The sequence below is a fragment of the Motacilla alba genome, chromosome 3 (assembly GCF_015832195.1).
Source record: "Motacilla alba alba isolate MOTALB_02 chromosome 3, Motacilla_alba_V1.0_pri, whole genome shotgun sequence".
In the NCBI taxonomy this organism is placed as follows: Eukaryota; Metazoa; Chordata; class Aves; order Passeriformes; family Motacillidae; genus Motacilla; species Motacilla alba.
Window position 1 is genome coordinate 44,046,798 of NC_052018.1, and position 24,188 is coordinate 44,070,985.

The 24,188-nt window shown below is 45.6% G+C and overlaps 1 protein-coding gene across 12 annotated transcripts in view; it reads left to right on the forward strand.

The window, feature by feature from the left end:
- Nucleotides 1-24,188, forward strand: part of PRDM1 (PR/SET domain 1) — a 102,401-nt gene that overhangs the window by 74,388 nt on the left and 3,825 nt on the right. For 6 of the 12 annotated variants that reach the window (XM_038132223.1, XM_038132226.1, XM_038132224.1 and 3 more), the window contains 5 exons: nucleotides 4,329-4,577; nucleotides 11,167-11,286; nucleotides 14,363-14,615; nucleotides 22,360-23,468; nucleotides 23,803-23,931. In XM_038132223.1, the coding sequence (XP_037988151.1) occupies nucleotides 4,395-4,577; nucleotides 11,167-11,286; nucleotides 14,363-14,615; nucleotides 22,360-23,468; nucleotides 23,803-23,931 (1,794 nt within the window). In that variant the 5' untranslated portion in view covers nucleotides 4,329-4,394. The other 6 variants (XM_038132227.1, XM_038132220.1, XM_038132222.1 and 3 more) reach the window with 6 other exon arrangements.

Consider the following 24,188-nt stretch of genomic DNA (forward strand, 5'->3'; position numbering starts at 1 on the left):
AAGCTGCTGCAGAGAGAGCTGCCTGAGAAATGCTGATTAATACAGTAATTGAGGTTTTCTATGAGCGAGAAGGAAAAAATTGAAATATTACTAAAAATGTTCTTTTTGAAATGAGCAACATTTTGAGATTGCACATTCCAGACAATAGCAGCTACTGGTGCAAACGATTTCTGTAAAAGAGCAGAAAACTTCTGGTTGAACACGGCGTCTTTTTATGTTTCTCTCTTAAAGAGGAAGGTCAGAAGGTCAGTCTATGTATTTCTTTAATGGCAGAGTTTCCTCTGTGATTCTTACTTTAGTACACATTCTTAACAATTTGTTTCTGTCTCTTTTTCTTGATAAACTTAGTTTTACTCCAGATCAGGCACTGCTAGGCTGGATCTGCACATCAGCAATACCCCTTCTCCTGCACTAAGATAGTTCTGGGCTCAGCTTCACTGAGACACCTGGAGCTAATTTCAGGACAGCCTCAGAGCGTGCCACAGAGTTATTTGAAGTCCATAGGCTTCATAGGCTGTACTCACCTCCGCAGGCTCCAGGGATAGAGCCACACTGACCTGGGATATTGGCATCCTCCTGATGAATATTTCACTTCATCTGATGTGATCTAATCTAATCTAATCTAATCTCTGCTTCCTCTTGTTTTCCAGCCCAAAAGCATTCTCAGTTCCTTGAAAAGCAGATTTGCTTTTTTCCCCTGCTCTCCTTCACATTAAGAAGATCAGTTCCTGAAGGAAACACATCAACCCTTTCTTCTTGTCTCCCCCCCCGCCCCCCCCCCCGCCTTTTTTTTTGTTTTTCTTGCAAGCTAACAGGGAAGTGAAAAGCTCTGAAACAGCTGCCTCTCGGAGTGAGACTATTTTTCGGTAAAATAATCACCTTCAGTATGACTACATTGTTTTTCTGTTCTATGCAGTGTGACTCAGCATCAGTTAATTAACCCAATCAAGTAGGCCGGATTTCTCTCCTTTAATGAATGGTTCTTCCTACTTCAGAGCCTTCCTAGACCTCATTTTGGATGTGCCTCGGTTTTACAGGGTATATCCAATTACATTTATATCCTTCAGCCCCAGTGCTCGGGCCACCTCTCCTGTGGAATTACGCTGTGGTGGCAGTTAAGCCAGGACACTCACTTGCGAGCAGTTGCCCTACTTAGGTCTGCTGCCACGAGCCCTGCCGCGCTAGCGCACACACACGGAAGGTCTTTACACAGATGTGCTATTCTCAGCATCGCAGGCCCAAAATGGCAAGTAATCCTTTCCACACGTCTTTTTATCGGTGGGAGGAGGAGCAGGTTAAGGGAAAGGGGTTTGTGTACGTCTGTCAGAGAGACAGACAGGCACCCGACTGCATAAACCTGCTTCCCACCCCCTCCCTGCTTCTCCCTTTCTCCTGTGAAGAAATACACCAAGATCATCCTAGAATATAAGTGCGTGTATGTTTAGAAGAAGAATGTGAAACTAGCTGCCACGTAAAGTGCCAGGCAAGTGACGAGAAATATGCTTGCAGACGTGTGAGAAGAAGTAGTAGAGTTGCCTCACAGTGAAGCAGCTAGCATTTGTACTGGGCTGTGGATGGCTATAAATGGAATTGTGCATCACCGTTCCTCTGAGCCCGAGGACGCCTTGCTGAAGAGACAGGACCACTGAAGGAAGTAAGGCATCTGGTTGTTTTGTAATGAGAAGCAGGAATGCTCTTAATAATAAACAAACAGGACATTGTATGCCATCATCACAGGATGTCCTTCCTTCAGCCAGCATGCTGACTTGGATCGGAGGAAAAAAAAATTGGGTGCCGGGATCTGTTGATTGCTCTACCTACCCTCCTTCCCTCAGCAGCGCGCTCCCGGATGGCCGCTCGCACATCGCCCCGTGCAAGACCCGTGCTCGTTTTCTTACCGCGCTGCGAAAGGGGCATCGGGTTCGGAAACGCTGCGTGCCGTGTCCTGCTGCTGTGAGCTTCCCTGCTGTTACCAAGGGAAAGGGGGAAGGTTTTGTTTAAGGGAAGAAACAGAAATGTTTTCCCTAGTTCCTCTTACAGGCACTGATTAGAGACTCTGGAAAGGGATAAAAATCAAAACTCTGAAACTCCCAAATTTGTCATCTCAAGTAAAGTACTATAATTGTTGAGGTTTGGGAGCAAGCACTTCGAATCGAGTTTTAATCAGTAAGCTAGTAAATTAATTTTAGTTGGTATTTTTTACAAAGTTCTATCAAGTCAAACTGCGCAAGAACGAAAGCGGGCACGTGTTAAAGTCCGGAGCTTAAAAATAGCACGGAAAACAGATTTCTAGTAAAAGCTGCCTCAGGTGCGCTCTCCGCGAAACGCCGCGGTGCCCGCCCACCCGGCAGATCCCGGCGGCGGGGCAGCGCCGCCGCTCTCCCAGCTGACGCACGGGGCCGAAAGGAAGGGGAAAAAAATAAAATAATAACAGTGATGTAAAAAAACCCAACGCGGGTGGGCTGGGCGGGGCAGGGTCCGCAGGTAGGGCCCCACCTCCCGCGCTGTGAGAGGGGCCGGCGGAGGGAGGGAGGGAGGGAAGGAAGGAAGGAGGGGCCGGTGCGTGAGCGCGGGCGGGCCGGGGCGAGCGGAGCGCCCGGCTGTGGCAGGCGGCCCCCCAGCGTTCCCCAGCGGCAAGAGCAGCAGCACCTGTGACAGCCGCGGGAGGGAGGAGCGGGAGGGGAGCGGCGGCTGGAGGTGTGAGTCAGTCTCCCGGGGACCCGGCCGCTGGAAGGAAGGAGAAATGTTTACTCTGTAGAAATGAGCCAGGTTTGCCGCCGCCGGTGGGCTTCGGTGTGGAAACGCGTGCGGACTCTGCCCCGGTAAGGAGCGCGATGCCGTCCCCTCTTTCAGCCCCGTCTCCACCTCCCCAGCTCTTGCTTCTCGCCCGTCCCGGCGCCCGCGGGACGGAGCAAAAGTTTCCTCGTCGCCTCTCCCGGGTCGGGAGCGCTCCTCCGATCGGCATTAACCCTTTCGCTCCGCTGCGCAGCTGTCACACCCCCGGCCCGAGTTTCGGTGTTCATCCCCTTTTCCCCTTCAACACCGAGGGTCCGTCACTGTCGCACAGCTCGCCTCGACCGCGGTCAGGACGGGGCACGGGGCTGGTCCGGAGGCGGCGGCGGCCGCGGGGGGGCTGTGTATTGCCGCGACCCCCGCCTCAGCTTCTTCGGGCGGCCCGGCTGTGCTTCCCGGGAGGACTGGTCCCGAGGGTCGCCGGGGGTCTCCCCCGAACCCACAGACAGTCAGCCCTTAACCTCTTTCTCGGAAGATCGTGCGCTTTCAGTCTTCGTGTTTCGTTTTTCCCGGAGGAGGGGTGTGAATTTCATAGTAGCTGCGCATCCAAAAAGGAAAAACGAAGGGATTTTACGCCGGATTGAGCGTCACTCTCAGCTACCGGCGTAGGCAGAGATTTTGGTTCCTCATGAACCTTATGGAAAGAGCCCGACCCTAATACATGTTCGAGGATAGGTTAGATAACAGTGCTTCTGTCCTGAACAGACCGAGGGGCTGAAGGACTTGCTGAAACTATTCTGCTAGGCTCATATCCACTGCTCTGGGATACTAATTCTAGGACGTACCATCAAAATCAAAAGGAATAGGATAACTTTAAAAAAAAAATTATTTTATTTATTTTCCCAGCTCCTTTTCGGGTTTGACCCCCAGGAACATGTTGCAGTGCTTTGTGCAGGGCTGCTGCTGCTACAGTGATGCTGGCAGGATGTCGGCTTTCTCAGCCTTCCATGCCAAAGGATAAGGGGACGTCAGGAGGAGGCGGGGGGGCCAGGTTGTTTTGAAAGTTGTTTGTGTGTTGAAAGCCGGTGGGAAAGTTCAGGCTTCCCCATTTGGAAGAGGCAAGGCTGGGTTCCGCTCTTCCAACATGCGCTTTCCATTTTTAGCTTCATTCAGACGCAGACAGCAGTTCCTTTCCTCTTCCTCTCCTTGTTTGTGTGACACTTTTCTGAGGCAGCTTTTCCACAGGCGACTAAGTGGTCTCACGGCCATGACCCCACATTTTCTTCAGCACGGAATATTATTTTCTCTCTGAAGCATTAAGGAAAGGGTCTGAAAAAGGTAAAGTGGTTGTCACAGCCTAGGGATTTTCTCTTCTTTGTTTTTGTTCCCTCATTACTACCGAGGCTGGCATTTTGAAGTGCTGCTTCAGTCAGAGCAGCTTCGTTTACACTGCTTTTTGGCTATTACTCAACTGTACCAACTATCCCGCATACGCTTTTAAAGTGTCACAGACTACTGTATTAGTCACACTGTATCAACGGAAACCACAACACTGAAGGACAATGAGGATTAAAGGCTGTTTTCTTTTTTTCCAGGCTGCTACACAGTGTAGCTCGGACGCTGTGAGTTTCAAGAATCTGGTGAAAGGGAGAGAGTGGACAATGAAAATGGACATGGAGGATGCTGACATGACTCTGTGGACAGAGGCTGATTTTGAAGAGAAGTGCACATATATTGTAAATGATCATCCGCTGGATCCCAGTGCCGATGGAGGCACCCTAACTCAGGCAGAGGCTTCCTTGCCAAGGAACTTGACTTTCAAATATGCATCTAACTGCAAAGAGGTAAGCGGCAGTGCTCTGGGGAAGGTTGGAGTCAGACAAGCCAAATCACAGCGCTTTGGAAAGCATGTGCTCACCCTGTCTTTGATTCTTTAGCATACACACACACACACACCCTACCAACAACAACAAATGCTGCCCGCTGGCCTTTCATATGCGACCCTAATAACTCTTTTAAGAAACTGTGTGCTAGTCATCTGTTGTGTAATATTTTCACTGAAAATTGTAGCCAACCTATCCCTGAAACTGGTTCTGTACCAATTCGCAAACAGTTAAATTTTCACACAATTTGAACAGCATCTGAATAAGCATATTTAAACCGTGGGGTAGTTCTTTGTGCCAATTTCTAGGCTGCTGTTTGCCAGGACCATTCATTGCCTCTGGCTCAGAGATTAAAGTGCCTCGGTTGTCCAATAAATAGCTTTAAAAAAGTAAAGGGAAAAAAAAAAAACAAACAAATTCCTGGAAATGTGTTTAATTATTTCTTTTTGTTTTCCCTTTGGTTATGAAATTGCTTTATTCTTTTCATGAGCTTGTTGTATTCCCAACTTCCTAAATTCTTAAAAACTCTGGCATGTCAGTTAAGGAAGTAATGGTAGAACTGTAGCAAGTTTGACAGAAGTGTGGTCGTAGCTTAAATTAACTTTTGTTTATCTGGGACAGTATCTTCACCGGTAGCTAGCCGTGCGAGTCTGTTCCATCCTTGTCCCTGGAGTGGGTACATTCTTTGTTGTTGTTTCAGAAGGGCTGGAAAGAAACAAGCCTGGATGAGCAATTTGGTTTTGTGTTTACTCCTTCGTATAGAGTAGCTATTATAGCTAGGTGTGATGTTCAGTAGCGTAACAAGCCAGGGGACAACCCTTCATTTCTCCCTGTGCTGAGACTTGTGGTAGAGCAACTATTACCTGTGCTTCTGCTTGGGCTAAACATACTGACCACAGAGCTGAAAAGAAGAGGTACACTCATCCATGCCTATCAAATATTTCCTTCCAGAGCAGGTACTTGTTTAATCCTGTGTCCAGAAATAGGGCCAGACCCCCAGCTGAAGGGTGTTGACACCATGGAATTTAGCTTAGCAGTGCCTAATAGAGTGCCAAGTACATTTGGTAAGAGGTTAAAGCTAAATTCTCCTTAAAATCACTCGAGCTTCCCATCTGCCTTGCCCTGTCTTGCCCTGCAGAACTTTGGCACAGAAAGGTCATGCTCCAGAAAAAAATGTGTGAAACCTGGCTTTGTGTTATTGCATTGCTAGATAGGTCTTAGTTTGGTGTGAAGAGGGAAATAAAGCTGAGACTCTGCCATGGGATACAGGAGGATTTCTTGACTGAAGGATGAGCTTGCAGTGTGACAGCTCGGGTCGGTCCTTGGCTGCCGGATGATGACTGATTGGCTGCTGAGGCTGCTTGCTCTCTCTGCCCCTGTAGAGTCCTAGTGCTGTGGCTGGAGACATCCAGAGAGCTTTCAAAATTCCCAACACTGTGTTTGGAAACACCAAGGTGTAATTTCCTTATTCCCTGGCTCAGGTCAGTGAATCAGGAGGATTGCTGCCATCTCTATATAAGAGGTGGCGGGGGGGGAGAGAAGTTGATGAAGGATTGCTGGTTCTTTCTTGTAAAATGTGACCCGTGCAGCTCCCTGCTAGTGGGAGTCTGAATATAGGACATCCTCCTTTTGTTCTCCAAAGCTCCCCCCAGTCTTTCATTTGTGCTGAATTGCACCTACCCTAAGGAGCAATAGGAGCTTTTAAACCCTGACTGTCTTTAAGGTAGCTCTGAAAGGAAGGGCCGATAGGATGTGCTCTTTTGCCCACCTTCTGTGAAGGCTACATTCTGGTGAATGTACCAACAGGTCTCTTTTGCTACTCGTCCACAGGGTGAAGTAGTTGTAGGTGGCGTAATCTGCTTGTGTGCTAGGAACTTCTGACATGAAACACTGTATTTTTCTTCTGCCTGCCTTCCAAGTTCGATTTTGTTTAGTGAGGTCAGGACTGGGTACATGTGTTGCTTTTGCATGTTGGTGTTTGTGGGTCAGTGAGGGAGCCCGATTCTGGTATTGACCTCATGGAAAACCACTGGGGTCCTGACAGCTCGGGAGAGTGGGTTTTTTTCACTTGCAAAAGGATGAGGTAAGACTTTGAGGGATGCATACGTGCGTGTTTGCCAGTGGGTTTCAGATGTGAGCTGTCTTCATTGTTAACTTTGGGGAGAGCTATGGCTTCATCTGGTTGAGAGTTTAAAATGCTGAGTCAGTTTATTGTCAAAAAAACATTTATAATATATCGCTTGTGAAATGCGGACTCTGTCATGATTAGATCATTAAATCCTAGTTCTGTCACGATTAGCATTGTATCTCTGGCTGGAGCAGGAAAAGTACTGCGTGCCTGCTTAGGAGGGAGGAAGTACAGCCGCTGCTGTTTGAGGAGGGCTGCTTTTTCTATGTCTTCTCCTTGCATGCTTTGTGAAGCTCCTCTTTAAAGGTTTATGCAATTTGCAAGGGAGCCCATGACACGTCATCATACTCTTGTTTATTCTTGGATCTTGATCAGGGACTTTTCTGAAGAACACATTTTTTGCTGTGAGTTCACAGAATGTGTCAGCATTTTAAAAAATGAATTACTACTGCTCATAACATTTTAGGCTGTTAGATTTACATGAAGTCATTTATTTATTTCTATGCGTGAATTATTTATCCTTTCCCCCAGTTTTGGCAATTGTAAAAAAATGATGAAATGTGGTGTCGGGCTTATGCTCTGCAAGGCCATATGTGAATGAACTTTTCATGCAGACATTCAACAATATTTTTTCAATAATCTTCCCTTTGGTCTTGGTGCTTAAAGCCCAAACAGCCCTTCTTGATCTAAAATGACAGTTACTCTGCTATCTTGAATATTACTAGTATCTCATCCTGGTGTGTGAGCTTTGACAGAGGAAAACTATTTTGGCAAAACACCTATTACTGTTGCATATCTCTGATAAGGCCATTTCTTAGAGACGGACCCTGAATCAGTGATTTTGGTGAAAGCGGTGAGTTTGAGCCGTTATGAACTGTGCCTCACTGACCTCAGACACTTGCTCTCCCCTATTGCTTTTATTTATTTTTTATGTGGTTGCTGAGGAAGCCATCTGAAAGCATTCTATTTTGTGGCATAACTTTTAGAAAACTGGTCACTGAACAAAGGGGTAAAAAATACATAACTATAGAACTAGTAGCTAAAAAAAATTAAAATTAATGTTAATTCAGGACATATAACGGCCTGCCCTATTCGCGTGTGGAGAATACTGCTGTTTTAATGAAGCCAATAAGAGTTCGGTGTTTTGGTTTTTTAAAGCAGTTTAGTGGTCCTATTGCAAAGTACCGTCCCCTTGCAGAATTAGCAGGAGTCGTTGTTTTACTTCAGTGCCCTCTCCCCAAACAAAGATGCAGGAGCGCTGATCTTCCAAAGCGCCGTCTCAGATCAGATTTGGGACCGGAGCCCAGCCGCCTCATGCCCGGGGGCCGCGGGCAGGCCGGGATGCGCTGAGCGGGCCAGCCGGGCCCCCGGCGTGCCCGGCCCCCGGCGCCGCATTAGGACCCTGGTCAGTTCCAGGGCCGCGGTCCCGGGCTGCCGCCGGCCCCGGGCTCCCCCCGCCGGGCCGCCCCGCCGGCGGCCTCGCTGTCCCTGCCGGCGCGCCCGGGCGCCGCTCGCAGCCGGCCCGCTCGGGCAGCGGGCTCCGGCTGACGCCGGGCTGCACCTTCCTGCTGGAAATGCCGCTGTACTGAGAGGAGGGACGCGGCGGAGTGCTGGGAGCTTTGAAGGGAGAAGGGGTAAGCGCCTGTGGAGAGGAACGAGGGGGGGAAGCAGCCCGTGGCTGCCGTGCGGCGAGGTGCGGGCACCGCAGGCAGCGCCCGGGCGGCGGCGGCAGAAGGGCTCCGCTCCTGGGGAGCGCCCGCGGCCGGCTCCCCGCGGCGCCCGGGAAGGGCTCCCCGCCGGGCGGAGCGGCGCGCTGGAGGACACCTGGCGGACACAGCTCCGAAGTGCCGCTCTGGCACAGCCCTCTGGCAGCCCGCGGGCGGCTCACCCCCGGCTCCCGACCCGGAGCTGCGCCGCTGTCCTGCCTGCTAGCCCTCGGCAGCTCCCTGCTTGCTTCCTGGCCTCTTCTTAAGCCGCTCCCGCAGAGCTGCGGCGGGGCAGGAGCCCCTTCTGTCTACGGTAGGAGGGCTGCCGGCAGCCTGGAGCCAGGCTGCCTTGGCACTGCTGGCAGCCTTCTCCTGGAGGGTGCCCCTCATCGATCCTAGCTGAGCTTGTGAGGGAACAGTGGAGGCCGAGAATCGCTGACCTGAGAGCCACCGTCAGCTAAAAGTCATCTGGACAGCTTTATATCCTGGTTTAGCAAAACTTCAGTGTTGGCACGGGCAGATGTGCAGAACCTCTTCTGCGAAGTTCTGATGGGTACAGGCTGAGAAATCATCTTTACTTCTCCTCTGGCACAGCTAAACACAAACGCTGTCTATAAGGTGGATATCAAAAAGTATCTGCTGTGTCAGAGAGTGTTTCAAGTTGACTAGTTCAAGGAGTGATTTCTAGAGATTCTGAGAATTTCATTAAAGTCATTTTAATTAAGGCCAAGATATTTTTAAAACCATGAAAAATCTCAAGCTATCATGCAATAAAACTGGTAGTGTGTACTTGTAGCTTGGTTGTGAACTTTTCTTGAGAGGGCAGATGGATGTAAATTAAGATATATAGGGAAAATGAGAAGAACATCTGCCTTTTTCAGCTCTCTATGAGACATGTACAAGCAAGACAAAAATAAAACTGAGCCACTGAGCTTGTTTCAGCATATGGTAGGTGTAAGAAAATTTCTGTAAGTCCCTCTTCTCTCTCTTCACTCCAGATGCACAGATCAATGGAGCATTTAACTACCTCTGCTGTTGATGTTTTAATTTTTTTTTCTTTGTAGTGTGCTGAAAACACATGTTAAAATGCAAACGAGTACAAACAGCCACCACGAACACCCAGCAATCTGTTTCCAGGTGATTCCTTGAATCCATGGCTGTTATTTGGCCCCTTTATTTTGACATTTAACAGGAAATTATGCTAGGTGTTCATTTTTTACTGAGATTTTTAATCTTGACCAGTACACAGGCAAGGATTTCTTTGTCTGCCTCTCACATATTAAGGATCACACAATGTAAGAAAATGTAGCATGAGAAAATCAGAATATGTGAAAATCAGAAAATCAGCTAATTTGTGAAGTGCTGTCTACACACGGTCCAGGGTTTTTACCACCCTTTGCTCAGTAGCACTGTTAAAAGAAATAGAAAAGCTCACTGAAGTGAGCTGTCTGTGGGGTCTGACAAGTGCTAATCTGCTTTGGTAAGGACATCGATTCCTTGTGGGGTACAGACAGCAGTAATCCCAGTTCTCAGTCTTCCTCAACTACTTCTGGTGTTCCTGTCTTGTTCTGAAATCCTGGTGAGCAAAAAGACAAGTGGCAAGATGTGTGGCAAGACAAGTGGAAAGATGTTTAATACATTTTGCTATGAGAGTTTATAATATATTTGGTTTTAATACCAAATTAATGGGCTTTTTGCCTTCTTTTTTTTCTACTATCCGAGCAGCAAGATCAATCTTGCAAAGGCTTGGGGTTTTTGGTTTACAAAATCGCTGGTTTTCTAACATTGTTTAGATACATTAAATTTAAGAGGATTGGTGAGAAACAGAGAGACAAAACCAATAACTCAGCAGTGTTTTGCAAAGGGTTACTCCAAGGCACGTTCTTCTGAATAATGATGAATTGCTTCCTGATTTGTGGTCAGTGACTTTTTTTGGTATAATTACTGTCAAGAAGGAAGCTGAACAACCAGAGTACATTTCTTAGACCTAGCACAGTGGAGCATTTTCTTCAAAATCCTTACACCTTTTTTGACCAAACCCACTTAATATATGTTACTGGAACTGATGATTCTTTTTTTGTACAAGAAAGAGACCTGTGAGTATATGTCCCAGAGCCATTTCATATTCTGTTTTGTGTGCCACTGTATGCTGGTAAGAGAACTGAAGGTTGTCTTTTTTTTTTTTTTTTGTGTTCTCCTTTTAGCTATCAGGGCGGGTATAGACCAAAGAATGGAGGGGGGTGGAGGGTGGTTTCATTTTGATCTGGAAGAGCAGTCATTCCAGTTCCTAACTTATTAGAAAAGCAAACTCTGTAGAAATGAAGTGATTGATAGATATTGCATATTTTTGTTTGCTGGAACTAGACTTTTAGTGGTTGCCTTTGAATAGGGAAAAATAACTTCTGAAGATATTTGACAATCTCTGCACATTTTGCTTACTGTTTCTTCTTGTAAATGTATTTCCAAAAAGCACATTTTTAAGGTGGTATTCATCATTAGCTTCCATATGTCTTAGGAAAATGCTAGGACCTAACAAAACTTGTTCATATTGTAACCAACACGATTGTTCATTTATTCATTTCTGTTTTGCTGACCTGTCACAAAAAATTTCTTGAATCATTTGCTTTACCTTGTTACATTTGGGGGACAGGGGAGAAGGGGGAGACTTCTCATTTTCTACTGGCAATCGACTGATCTTGTGCTGCTCTTCTTGTAGGTCACTGGAGTGATAAGCAAAGAGTACATCCCAAAAGGAACACGCTTTGGACCCCTGGTAGGAGAGATCTATACCAGTGATACAGTTCCCAAGAATGCGAACAGAAAATACTTTTGGCGGGTAAGTAGGAAAAAACAGCACCACGTTGTTGCAGTGAGCAGATCACTAAATGAGTATGGCTGAGAAGCTGGGTCACTTCCTGCTGTGTGATGCAGGGGACAGCCTCTGTATGTGGCCAGCCACAAACAGGGCCAGTGGGTGAATTAAGCCGAGTAAAAGCCTGGCTGTTTTGGATGTAGGGACTGTGTGGGTGGAGAGAGCGGTGGAGATGCACAGCCCTTCCTGGCTCGTTCTTCCAAAATGTATTGGTGCTGATTCTGTAAAGAAATAGCTCTGCTCTTTGCTGTAAGGGCAGGTTATTTTGCATTTCTTCCCAGCAGAAAGTAATTCTGATTTATGCAAGTATCAAGTCCTTGATTTTCCCCACCATGAAGAAGCTGTTAAAGTACTGCATAAACTTTCACCCTGGAATTATGATACATTTCCTGACATTTCTTCCTGCTTCTTGTATAGAGCTGCTATAGCACAGTGGTGGTAGTCTTCAGCATATATCATTCAATTAATAAATCTTTCTAGGCCTCCTCAGAATTGTTAAAAAAGCAGCTCATGGATCTTAGCAAAGGTAAAAGAGATAAACACCAGAGGTGGTGCCTAATTTGTGCTCCACAGGATAAGCTAGAAGAAAGCAGCAGCCCATATGTTTTGGTGTGGGCAGTCTGTGCTGTGGAATATGCTTCCAGTTTATCAGTTGACATAATCCTCATTTTCCTTACAGATACATTATTAATTGTTAGAGAACATTCCTTCAGCCCCATCTCATTCCACGGATTTGTTTTGCTGCCTTCTAGCCATGTAGGTTGTGTCTAAATCCGTGGATTTGGGACTGTGTCCAAGCCTCTGTGCTCAGGTGCCTGCCTGCCTTAGTAATATCCCAACCTCATATCCAGGTGAAGCCCAGGGCATGCACCAGCATTCCCCACACCCCTTTCTTCCTACCTAATTGAATCATTTTGGTTTTCTCAGATCGTCTTTGTGCGATGTAATGCAGCATTGCACAGGCAGTTATTTGCACGAGTGTTTTTACAGAGCAGGCAACTGTTTCCACATTAATAAGGCCACAAAATGTTTCTTTTTGCTGAACTTTTTGGGAGCTTGTGTCCAGTCTAGGAAGAGACCAGGAGGCTGATACAGGGAAAAAAGGCTGATAACCATCTTGCAGGACTTCATTCCTACAGTGCAGTGAGAAAGATGACATCATTCTTATGATGTGATTTTAAGCCTTAATGTGGAGGGATCCTCAGAAATAATATCCTAGGAGCTATCTAAGCATCATTAAATTCCCTGTTATAATCTCTTGCTTCGTTCAAGGCAGCCTGCTGCACTGAAAATTAATTCCTTCCTAGGGGTCCGACACAGGCTTGCATATGCAAAGGAAATTGTGGGAGATAATAACTTCCCACATGTTATTAAAGGCATCCTGGGCTCGCTGGCAGGAGCGGGAACATCTGCCGGGCACCCGGGGACGCTGCCCGCGCCAGGGGAGCGGGGCCGCCCGGGCCCGCGTCATTTCTGGGAACCGCGCCGTGACTCAGCACATCTGGGCGCGCCTTCCCCAGAATAGGTGGGAGCCGGGGGCTGCCTCTGCCCCGGAGTCGGAGCTGTGGCCCTGACGTGGGAGCGGTGGAGGGCTGGTTTGGGAAGTGGTGGCAGGCGTCAAGCGGCAGAGCCCCGCGTTCCTGGAAGTTTGCGAGCCGGGGTGAGCAGAGAAACCCGAAGGCTCCTCTTGATGCAGCGCAACTCGCCCGGCTCCCTTCCATTTTCTCATAACAAACACACCGCAAAATCTCTCGCAAGCTGCTTTGATGAGGCCACATGTATTTCCCCCTTCTCAGTTTACAGGAAGTTACTCTTAAAGAAAGTGATTCTGGTGTTTACGGCCCGCGTTAAAGGGCCAGGCCGCCTCCCCTCTCTGCCCGCCGGGCTCCGGGGAGCACGGGAGGGCCCGGCCGGCCGGAGGGCGCTGCCCGGCCGGGGAGCTGCGGGAGACAGTGCTGAGGGAACACGGGCAGGAGCACCCCGTGGAGTGCTTGCTCCCCGAGATAAGCTCTGTCTCCCCTTTGGAAAGGCATTTCCTGCTGAGCGAGGTGCGTTGCTGGTGCAAGCTGCTCCCGCTTCAAGGTCTGGCTTTTGCCTGGTCATCTGTTTTCAGAAAACCAGGAGCCCCATTTCATCCAGTATGGAGCTGGTTCCCCTTGAGAGTAAGCAGTGTGGTTTTACAAGCGTGTTTCCTGGACTTCTCTTGAATTTTTTTTCTTTTTTAAAATTATTCTCTTATTCTTATTTCAGGAAACAGTAGCTTCTGTCAGTGATAGGAACTTCTTTCCCCTGAAACCACTGAGCAGTTTTCAGATTCATGTTTTCTTGCCCCTCTGTGGACAAGTCAGAACATGTCCCTTGGTAGGAAAAGTGACATCTCATGGGCTAACCCCTCGTCAGGTCTTCCTTCAGTTGTGGCAGGTGAATTTCATCTTTGCCTCGCCCAGCCTTCCTACAAAAGGGTTACAGTTCAACTATGAGCAAGTGTTGCTTTAGGACTCTAGGGAGTGGAGAATGTTTGCATAGTTTAAACCTTTGGGTGGAGGTGGTAGGAAACTGCAAGTACAGAGGCCATAGAAAGAGGCGAGAAGAACTCTGACATAGCACAGCCAGTCAGTCTTATACACAGGTGACTCAAAGCATTAATGCAAGCATGCACTCAGACCTGCCGTCATCAGCATCACCCACTTGTTGATCAGAGCACCAGGAAAAGGACTCTAAGGTAGACTGTTCACACAGAAGAGTACTCTGCATTTCAGATTTTGGGTCTTGTTTTCCGAAGCTAGCAGAGACACAAGCTAAGATTAAATGGAAAAGGTGACTGTGGACTTGCCTTTAAATACCTTCTTAACTCAGAGGATGTCATTGTTGGAAAGGCAGGAACACAGCTTGAACTCTTACTTCAGTAATATATGCTCATCTTAAAAAAAAAAAAAAAGGGGAGCTTATCACTTTTTCCCTCTGGACTCTGTGCCTACATGTTGTATATTGTGCCTATATATATGTATATATATTCATAAACACTTCCTCTCTATTCCAGATCTATTCAAGTGGTGAACTTCACCACTTCATTGATGGATTTAACGAGGACAAGAGCAACTGGATGCGTTATGTAAACCCTGGCTACTCTGTTCAGGAGCAGAACTTGGCTGCTTGTCAGAATGGAATGAACATCTACTTCTATACCATCAAGCCCATCCCTGCCAACCAAGAGCTGCTTGTGTGGTATTGCCGAGACTTTGCAGAGAGGCTGCACTATCCCCCCTCCAGAGAGCTGACAATGATGAACCTCAGTAAGTGGATTACAGTATAAACAAGGAATGCTAGTAATGTCTCTTCTGCCTATACAATCTTATAATAAGTTGTATAATTACACAGCTGCATCATCTGTTGTGTCACAAGAGGTAGCTTGGAGTGGAAAAGGGGAATTAAAAAACCCAACACAAGAGAATGAGTTCCCTGTGCCTGTTCAAATGGAAAGAGATTATAAAATCTCTGAGTAGTTGTTTGTTTACAATCTGAGTCTTATCTGGTGAAATTCTGGACAGACAACCTGACCTCTGTCTTCCTAACCATAGCTTCACTGTCAGACTTTGCAATTTCGGATCTCACAGTGTGTTGAGCAAAAGCCTGCTTTGGTGGCATATACTAAAGGCTGTCCACTCATGCTCCCAAAGGGCTGCCCTCACTGTACCAGGAAGTGGCAACGTGCCATGACTCTGTCTAGATGTCTGACAAAATTCGTGTTTACTGCATAATGCACTTTGAGCCTTGCATCTACCCTTACTTATCTTATGGGAGCAAACCTCCTGTGGTCTTCTCATCTGGTTACTTGTGTTTTAAGCTCAGTGTACTTTGTCCCCATTTCTTGACTTTTTATTGCAGCTTTCATTTTCTGTTCAAAAATAATAGCACTGGTAGCAGAGGGAAGAGGTGTTTCCAGGAGTTTGTGTTCCTCTGTGGTTTCTGATTATTTCCAGCCTTGGTGCTTCACTTCTCGCTTAATCACTGCCTGACACCTCACCCAGAGCCCCTTCTAGAGAAGAAAAGATTCTTGCTGACTTCTCAGTGGACTCTTAGTCTACTTCCCCTGCTGCTGCTCTTAAAGGACATTCTTTTGTCCTTCTACCAGTGACTACACTGAAACTTGAAGGAAAAACTGCAAGCAGTTTTTTTGTTGTTGTTGTTGTTGTTGTTTTTTTTTAAGAACTATTTATGGTTATTTGGCAACAAGGAATGGGTTATAAAATATCAGCGTTACTTGGGGATCATTAGAACTGTCATCCAATATTATAAAACTTATATCACACATTCAGATTAATCAAAAGTACATCTATACTCTGTGGGTGTCACCCTTTCACTAGCTTTTTGTCTTTCCCTACAAATTAATAGAAGAAAACTTGCTGTCTCCTAATGACAGAGGGAAGAGAGGGAGGGAATGTCTTATGCAGCTACATTCTCTATTCAGAAACTGTCTCACTGATCCTGTCATCTTTGCACATATGTCATTTCACCACTCTCTGTGCAGTTTTATTTCCTGATATAATGAGCTGTTGGCTTTTCAGTGTGATCTGCAGGTGAGATGAGACAACAGCATGCAGGGCTCTGGTGGATGAGGAGTTTGCTAAAATCTAGTCAGGCACATTAGGTCACTAGCTAGGAGGATACACAAACACAGGTTCAGTTTCCTGCATCTGCTGGCACCTTAGGCTTCCTTGCAGAAGAATCAATTAATATATTTGTAAAGTGTTTCTTACTGTGTCCAGTTACTCTTAATCAGGTCAAAACTAGGAGTGTCTGGACATGGCAGAATAACTTATTTTAGTAAGAGTAGTAGGCTCAGTATAAGGATTTAAAGAAATGGGAACCTGAGCCACAATTTTGTAGTTCAGCCTTAATATTTGCAGTATTTCCAGCTGCTGAGTTTGAAATAGACATTCTTCTCTTTTTTAAGATAATTACATTTAAACCATTTAGAAATTTTATATTAGCTCCTTCTACCTAAAAAATAGCAGTTCAGAAAATGAGAAAAACTTTTCACATTTTTTTTTCTTCTTCCCTCATTCTTGTGAGCAACACATTCAGGCCTAAAGCCTGCAGATGAGCCAAAAACCCTACAGGTACCATAAGGATTGAGGTTTTCTAAAGTTAGCCTTTTTTTGAAAATTGTGGAAGAAAAAGCCAAGTCTCCCAAAGATCTTTATTTTCCAAAGTCCCTGTAGCAATGGTGCAACTAGGGATGGTTTTTCCAGATGAGTTTACTGTGAATGCCAGCACTGTTTAGCTTTCTTTTGCTCCTTGCTCCCAGGCCACTGGTTAAATCTAAAATTAGAGAGCATCGTGCTGCCTCTCCAGCCTCTCTCTGTCACAAAGGCTGGCCAAGGTACCCTGGCACTGCATTCATCCATGAGTAAAGTGCAGGAATTTGTCTCCAGTTCTCTGGCACCCTGTACCTGCTACAGATGTGGAGCTTTGGCCTAGCAAGACATCTGAACACAGCCTTGCTTGAGGGGACCCCCTTCTCCCCCCACAACCTCCTAGGAAGTCAGGAAAGTCTTCTCCAGCCAAATGGATTGCTAATAATTTGGTGTTTAAAGTGGTATGGCTTCCCTCAGAAGAGCAGGGGTGCATCACCACCTTTCCCAGCCTGTGGCTGCTGGTTTTGGTGCCCGCTGAGGAGGAGGGAGGGAAAGTTGGGGTCTGGGTCCCAAGAAGCAAGCTGAAGTCAGGGTCTCCTCCCATGGGATACATGTTGGTGTGGGTGGGAGGCAACCAGTGGCCGTGGTGTGTTGCACCCAGATCTCTCCCTTCACTGTGTCTTGGGTGTGCAGTGCACAGTGGTGCCCGTGGGAGGCTTTGGAAGAGTAGTACCTTGGCTGGCTGCCCAGCACAGGAGAGGCCACCTGGGACACACACCTACAGAGACCTTCCAGTCTTGCCAACTTAAAATATAGGCATCTGCTTTAAGTGCCTCAAGGGTTTGGGGATCACAGCCTTAAGAGTTCAGCACCTTAGTTCCTCTTTAAGCACCAGAGCAGGATGGGCCTCCGGGGAAAAATGTATCAGGGAATTTCTCTGGCTTTATTTCCTGTAATTAGTGGCCTCAAAAATGAGAGAACTACCACTTTAGAGCATAAATGTATTTACACACCCACATGTAACATCTACTTGCCTGTGTAACAGCAAACTTTCAAATTAAAGGTAACTTCCCCAGCATTAGCTCATTTGTGCCGCAGAAGGAAAGCATCCAGATGCAAGACAGCAATTAGGCATGTACTTAGTTGTGGGTTTAACCCTGTCCTCTGTGTTTTCCTGAATTGGGGCCTTTGACCCAGTCCTTCAGACGCTGGAGCACACACCTACCTTCACGGCCATGATTAGCTCCAAGTAGAGCTACGTAACTTCAAATGGATGTTGAAGTGCCTGCAAGGAGTTGCACAATAGTGGTAGAGGCAAGACTCCACATTATCCCAGTTCTGGAAACTCAAATGTTATTCCCTTCCTGCCTGTTTTGAGGCCTTGTGATGTTTTCTGTCAAGATTTGAGATGTCACCTTCAGATGGTGCCATTGTCCAGTAAATAGTTTTAAGTATGGTGGAATAAGATTTCTGTATTCTGCTAAAAATAAATTTTCAGTAATTTGTTAAATGTGCCTAACCTCATTCAACTGCTCCTTCAGATTGTCATTTAGTCTGTGATATTTTATTTAGCAAACACTGAGGAAATTTGCTTTGGCAGTTCCAAATGGTTTAGAATTTCATTCTTACCTCAGTATGGGAGGATTACTTTAGGATGGAAGGGTGGAGAGGGTAACAGTTAAAAAAAACCAAACCAAAACCAAACAACAAAAACCCAACAAAATTCAAACAATTGCATTGACTCAGGACATGACTATTTGATAATAATGTTCATATATTGCAATCATATGATGCAACTTCCTGCTGCTCATGTCATGTTTGTCTCCTCAGTCAAGTATAGGCAGGTGACATCTTTTGGTCAAGCTTCAGAAAAAAAGTTCAAGCTGGGGGAAGATAATTTGCATATTTACAAAATATTTGGCAATCTTGTTGTTTCATTAACAGGTTTAACAAGACATTATTTAAAGTGTTTCCGGTTCTATGAAGACTAACTTTTTAATGCTTTTTTCTTAAATGCAGTTTATTCTTCTCTTCTTCCTGCTGGCCCTGACATGCTGGCCGTTAGCTCAGCCCTGTCGCTTGCTTTCCCTTTTGTTTATGGGCAGTTTCACTTTCTGGTTTTGAAGCTTTTCTGTTTGGGTTGAGAGGAAACATCTGCACTTGCTTAAAAAAATGCCTCCTGGAATGTTCAGAAGAGCTCAGGAAAAGGATTTTTAAATGATATGAGAAGTTATCTTCACAAAATCAGAATTTGAGGACTGAAGTTGTCTTAATATTGAGAATTATTTGAAGGCTCCCAGAAAGACCTTCTCTGAGCAAAAGGTTTTCAAAGGCATGTCACACTGCCTTGGACACATTTAGAAAACAGATGATCAAATTTTGTACTTCTGAATGTTGGTCTCTGTTCTCATTTTGAGTGGAAATAGTCTTTGTTTTGCCCGTTTCACAACTTCGAGGTTCTCTTTCTACTAGCAAAAGAGGTGCTTAATTTAGATCGAAAATGTGAATCGGCATAATTAAGCTCTGCCACTCGAAGTGTTCAGTACCATCTCACTCCTGAAATTACTGTTGCAGTTACTGTCTGCCTACAACCGTTTTTCAAGTTTTTAGAAAAGAACAGATCATTGTTTTTATGAAATGTTTCTCAGGCTACAGCTCAGAGCACAAAAACCGAGCGCAAAGTCTATAGCTCTGCAGCAGTCTGTAGCTGGAACACCCACACTGGAGTGACTTCAGGCAGCTCCTTCACCCAAGTTTATCAATACTTAAAAGTAACAGGAGTTTTGTCCCTTTTCCTCTTGCATGCACTCACTAATCTCAGATCTGAGCAAATAATCTGTTGACCTCAGTTAAAAGTGTTAGGATCCTCAAGAGGCACGTCTGGGTTTTTTTTCCTTTCTCCCCCCCCCCCCCCCCCCCCCCCCCCCCGCCCTCAGATCAGTAACTTAAAAATGCAGCTGCACCATTCTTGTTTTGTTGTGAATCTCTTTTCTGTGTGTCCCTCTGACCACAGAAACTAGACAGATCTTGGAAGAATATGTGCCTATATTTACTGTATATGTACATATATATATATGTGTGCATGTGTGTGTATATGGGGGCGCGGGGAGAAATGCATTTCAGGAGTGAATGGGAGACATTCTGATTGGTAAAAACTTAAATCGAAGATCACAAGTTCAAAAAAAAAATCCATTTATAAGAAATATATCTCTTTAACTTTGAAGTATGGCTCCTTTAAGAGCAACAAGAAGGGTTGTAAACCTCTCAATCAATTTCAGCCCTGGTTTAAATCCACCTTCAGTATAAAACTTAAGAACCTCTACTTGGCCCTGGACATTACCTTCTCTTATTTTACACAGTGCTGACACACTTGTTTATGTTTTGATCTCTCTGGTGTTCCCAAGTGTCCCTTGTGCTCAGGTAATAAGGGAAAAAGCTAAGAGGGGATTTATGGACCAAAGATAGCTTGCAAACTAAAGAGAGTTGTCACAGACTTGAAAAAAATATCTTAAAATATCATAATTTCTCTCTACACATGGAAATTAGTAGGAGGGACAGCTTTACTGGGAAAATTCAGAAGGGAAGAAAAGAGCAATTATCTTTTGTCAGTCAAGAGAGAGCATGGGATTGTTGCACAAAGAAAGTTACGATCTCTGCATGAATTTCCTTTCTGTCACTCCTGGGCTTGCTCCTGCACATAAGGCACGTACATCCCCACCCTCATGTTTAACCTTGTGACAGTGGGAGCTCTTTCTCCAGCTGAAGAGGCCCCAGTTTCTCTATCACTTTTCCAGCACCACCAGCATTTCTCCTTCCTCTTCCCCTCCCCCTGGGTTTTTTTCTTTAAAAGAGAAAAGTGTCAATTTGAACTTCCTGCTTGACAGACCCCACTGAGAAACTGATATGGGCCTGATAAGGTAGTATTTATTTATTTTTCCTGCTGCAAGGCTTCACAAGTCCTCCCTCCCACCCCCCGTCCAGTTTTCAGTACTGCCTGGTCTTGATACTTCCCGATGCTGATAGTGTCACCAGGAATGTTTGCTCTGAAACACTGCTGTGGTGAAAGGCAGCTGATAAGAAGATACAGATAATATTATTCATAGTGCCCTTGTGGAGCTTCTTGAACCTCGTGGGACCTCTATGCTATGCCCCAAAATCTGGCTGACATTTAGAAAATGAGTTACCAGTCCAGGAGTACAGGAGAAATTACCAAAGAAAGTAGATGTTTTTTAAAGCCAGAAAACACAGCATGTTATTACTTTATTTTTGATACAGCTCTGCATTAAACTTTGGACACTAAGAGAAGTAATTGGGAAGCTGTCTGTGCACTTATGTGTGCATATGCTTGCTGTACAACACTTTTAAGTTTTATCAGAAATGTTTTAGTTGAACTTAACTGTGTTCAATTGCATTTCATTGGAACTTGAAAATATACAAACTACTCAAAAATCTCAAACTAAATTTGTTTGTTACTAGTCTAATGCCATTTCAAAAAGGATGCTACTGTAAAGTGGGTTGCTGTAAGTAGGAGCATGCTTTGCAAGCAGCTCTTTTCTTGGATATGTTTAATAAATGGCTTTCCTTGCCTTATAGGGTAATGTTGCCAAATGATAGATTCCATCAGGGTAGTGAATAGTGAAGCAAAGAATCTGTGTTGAAAGCGGCGTGGTCATTGCCTGTTCTCACGTTCCTCACTTGGTTCAGATGATCCTCCAAAAATCAGAAATAACTGTTTCTCACCTCAGATAGTGAAGCAAGATCAGTCAGTCATGGGAGCAGAAACGTTTCTAAGGGTCTGCAGTGTTCTTGAGTCACATACCTACTGGTGTGGGCTTGTACCTCCTGATGGAAAGCCTTGCACTAACTAACTATGATTATGAAACCTTCTCGTAGTTTTTCCCCCCTATAATAAAATATCTTACAAGTAATCAAGATGATGTAACAAAGATAAAGGCAGATTTGTTTTTCTACTGAAGTCATATTTCAGTGTGCTGTTAAGATTGTATTATGTCCAGACAGCAAGGTCTTTGAATACAAATAAATAGAGTATGTGCTGAACTGAGATGAATGTATGCTAGCTTCTATTTCCTTCTAAATACATATTTCTTTTCTCCTTTTTTTTAAAAGCACATTTCAACTTAAGCTGGAGCCAACCAGTCTTGCTTTCTTTTGCTTTGCTTCAGCATTTTTTTATAAAATACAGCTGTAAGCAGAGGAGTTTTGCATAGACTGAATGCCACAGAAATCTGCAGTAAATAGTCTGCTTTGTTGTAGATGTTCCTAAGCAGTATATTTAATGAGTAATGATCTGTTTACTGATGGAGAATACCTTCTCTTTGAAGAAGGCTTTCATCCTAGCCAGCCATGGTTTTTTTGGTACTGTAAGTAATTGAACTGGCTGGTGAAGTGACTGCTGCGGTTTGGCAAAACCCGATTTGTCATGCCTTGTTATTTTACTGAGGAACATTTCTGGGAGCTTGTGTTCTGCAAAGTCCTTCAGTTAAACCTGTATTGTGAACAAATGCTCATTACCACATTTATTAGAAATACTGCTTAAAGAGACATTCAGCAGCAAAGCTAGGCAAATTTAAGGGGGAAGGAAGGGGATAGCAGTTTGCGGAGTGGATATCATTTGCAGAGTGGCACTCTGCAAATGCATCATCATCCAGATCTCTATGTACTGGTCAGTATCCCTTAAATTAACAATGCTTTTTATTAACACTTAATACCAGCAGGCATTTTTTCACACAACCATTAGTTTTGTGGCAAGTTGAATGATTACTCATCTCTGAGAGTAGCCCTTCCTTCCCACTAAACTTGTAGGGGTTAGATTCTGTTTTGAAAAGAGGTAACACCAGTGACATATCTAAAGAATCGTTATCTTGTCTTTGTATTTCAGCACAAACCCACATTAATCCAAAGCAGCACAGCGCTGATAAAGATGAGCTTTATCAGAAAAGCGTCCCAAAGAAGGAGCACAGTGTGAAAGAAATCCTGAAAATGGAATCCAATCCTCCTAAAGGAAAAGACTTCTTTCAGACCAACATTTCACCAGTTACTCCAGAAAAAGACTTGGACGATTTACATAAGAACTATAGCCCGGAGAGGTGTTTCTTCCCTCGAGTTGTCTACCCGATCCGACCTCACATTCCTGAAGACTATCTGAAAGCTTCCTTAGCATATGGCATGGACAGACCCAGCTACATTACTCACTCACCCATCCAGGCATCTACTACACCAAGTCCTTCTGGGAGGAGCAGCCCAGACCAAAGTTTAAAAAGTTCAAGCCCTCACAGTAGTCCAGGGGTCACTGTTTCGCCTCTGGCACCTCCTTCCCAAGAGCACAGAGAGCCATACTCTTACTTGAACGGATCATATGGCTCAGAAGGATTGGGGTCTTATCCTGGATATGCACCTCCTGGCCACCTCTCACCTGCCTTTCTACCGTCCTATAACCCCCATTACCCCAAATTCCTGTTACCTCCGTTCAATATGAGCTGTAATAACCTGAGCGCTTTGAACAATATCAACGGCATCAACAATTTCAATCTCTTCCCAAGGATGTACCCTCTTTACGGCAACCTGCTCAGTGGAGGTAGCCTTTCCCACCACATGCTGAACCCCACCACGCTCCCCAGCTCATTGCCCAGTGAAGGAGGCCGTCGACTGCTGCAGCCTGATCACCCAAGAGACTTCCTCATACCAGCACCCAACAGTGCCTTCTCTATCACAGGCGCTGCTGCCAGCATGAAGGACAAGCCATGCAGCCCTACCAGTGGGTCCCCCACCGCTGGTACAGCAGCCAGTTCGGAACACATAATGCAACCTAAACCTACCTCAGTGGTGTTGGCTGCCACCGGTGGTGAAGAAGCCATGAATCTCATTAAAAGTAAGAGGAATGTGACCGGTTACAAAACCCTCCCATACCCACTGAAAAAGCAGAATGGGAAGATCAAGTACGAATGCAATGTTTGCTCCAAGACCTTTGGCCAGCTCTCCAATCTGAAGGTAGGCAGTGGAGAATAAGACAGGAGCCTTCTTTGAAAGCTCAGGTTTCTCCCTGTAGGTTTGTGAGGAAAAGCAGGGTCAGGCCTTCCTTGCTTGTTAGGCTGTTTATATGTCTGGGCTTAATACAGCATCCCCCCCCCCCCCCCCCCCCCCCCCCCCCCCCCCCCCCGTCAAGAAAGCGTGGTTGTGTGCTTTAATACTGACGCCACCTAATTAACTAGATAACATTGTATTTTGGCAATGGGACTCTTCCGCTGACTTAAGGAAACATCTGAAAACACTTTTGTTGTAGTACTGGGAACTGCAAATTGTTAATTGCTTTGTCTCTCCCTAGGTGCACCTCCGAGTACACAGTGGAGAGAGACCATTTAAATGCCAGACTTGCAATAAGGGCTTCACACAGCTGGCTCACCTCCAGAAGCACTATCTGGTACACACGGGAGAAAAACCCCATGAGTGTCAGGTATGTAACACAGAGGCCAAAGGGATGGCAGGGCTTTGCACACCCCCTACAGTGTGCAGGGAGGGCTGAGGGACAAACCCTTGGCTGCTCAGGGCTGGAATCTGCACCTCAGCCGGGCCCAGCCCTGGTGCAGCAGCGTCTGTGAGACAGCACGATTGCCTGCAGCCTGCTAGAGCAACACCTGCCTGATACAGTTTTGCCATCAGCCACACTCAAAATGACATTCAGCAATATTTAAATAAAAAAGGCGGGGATTT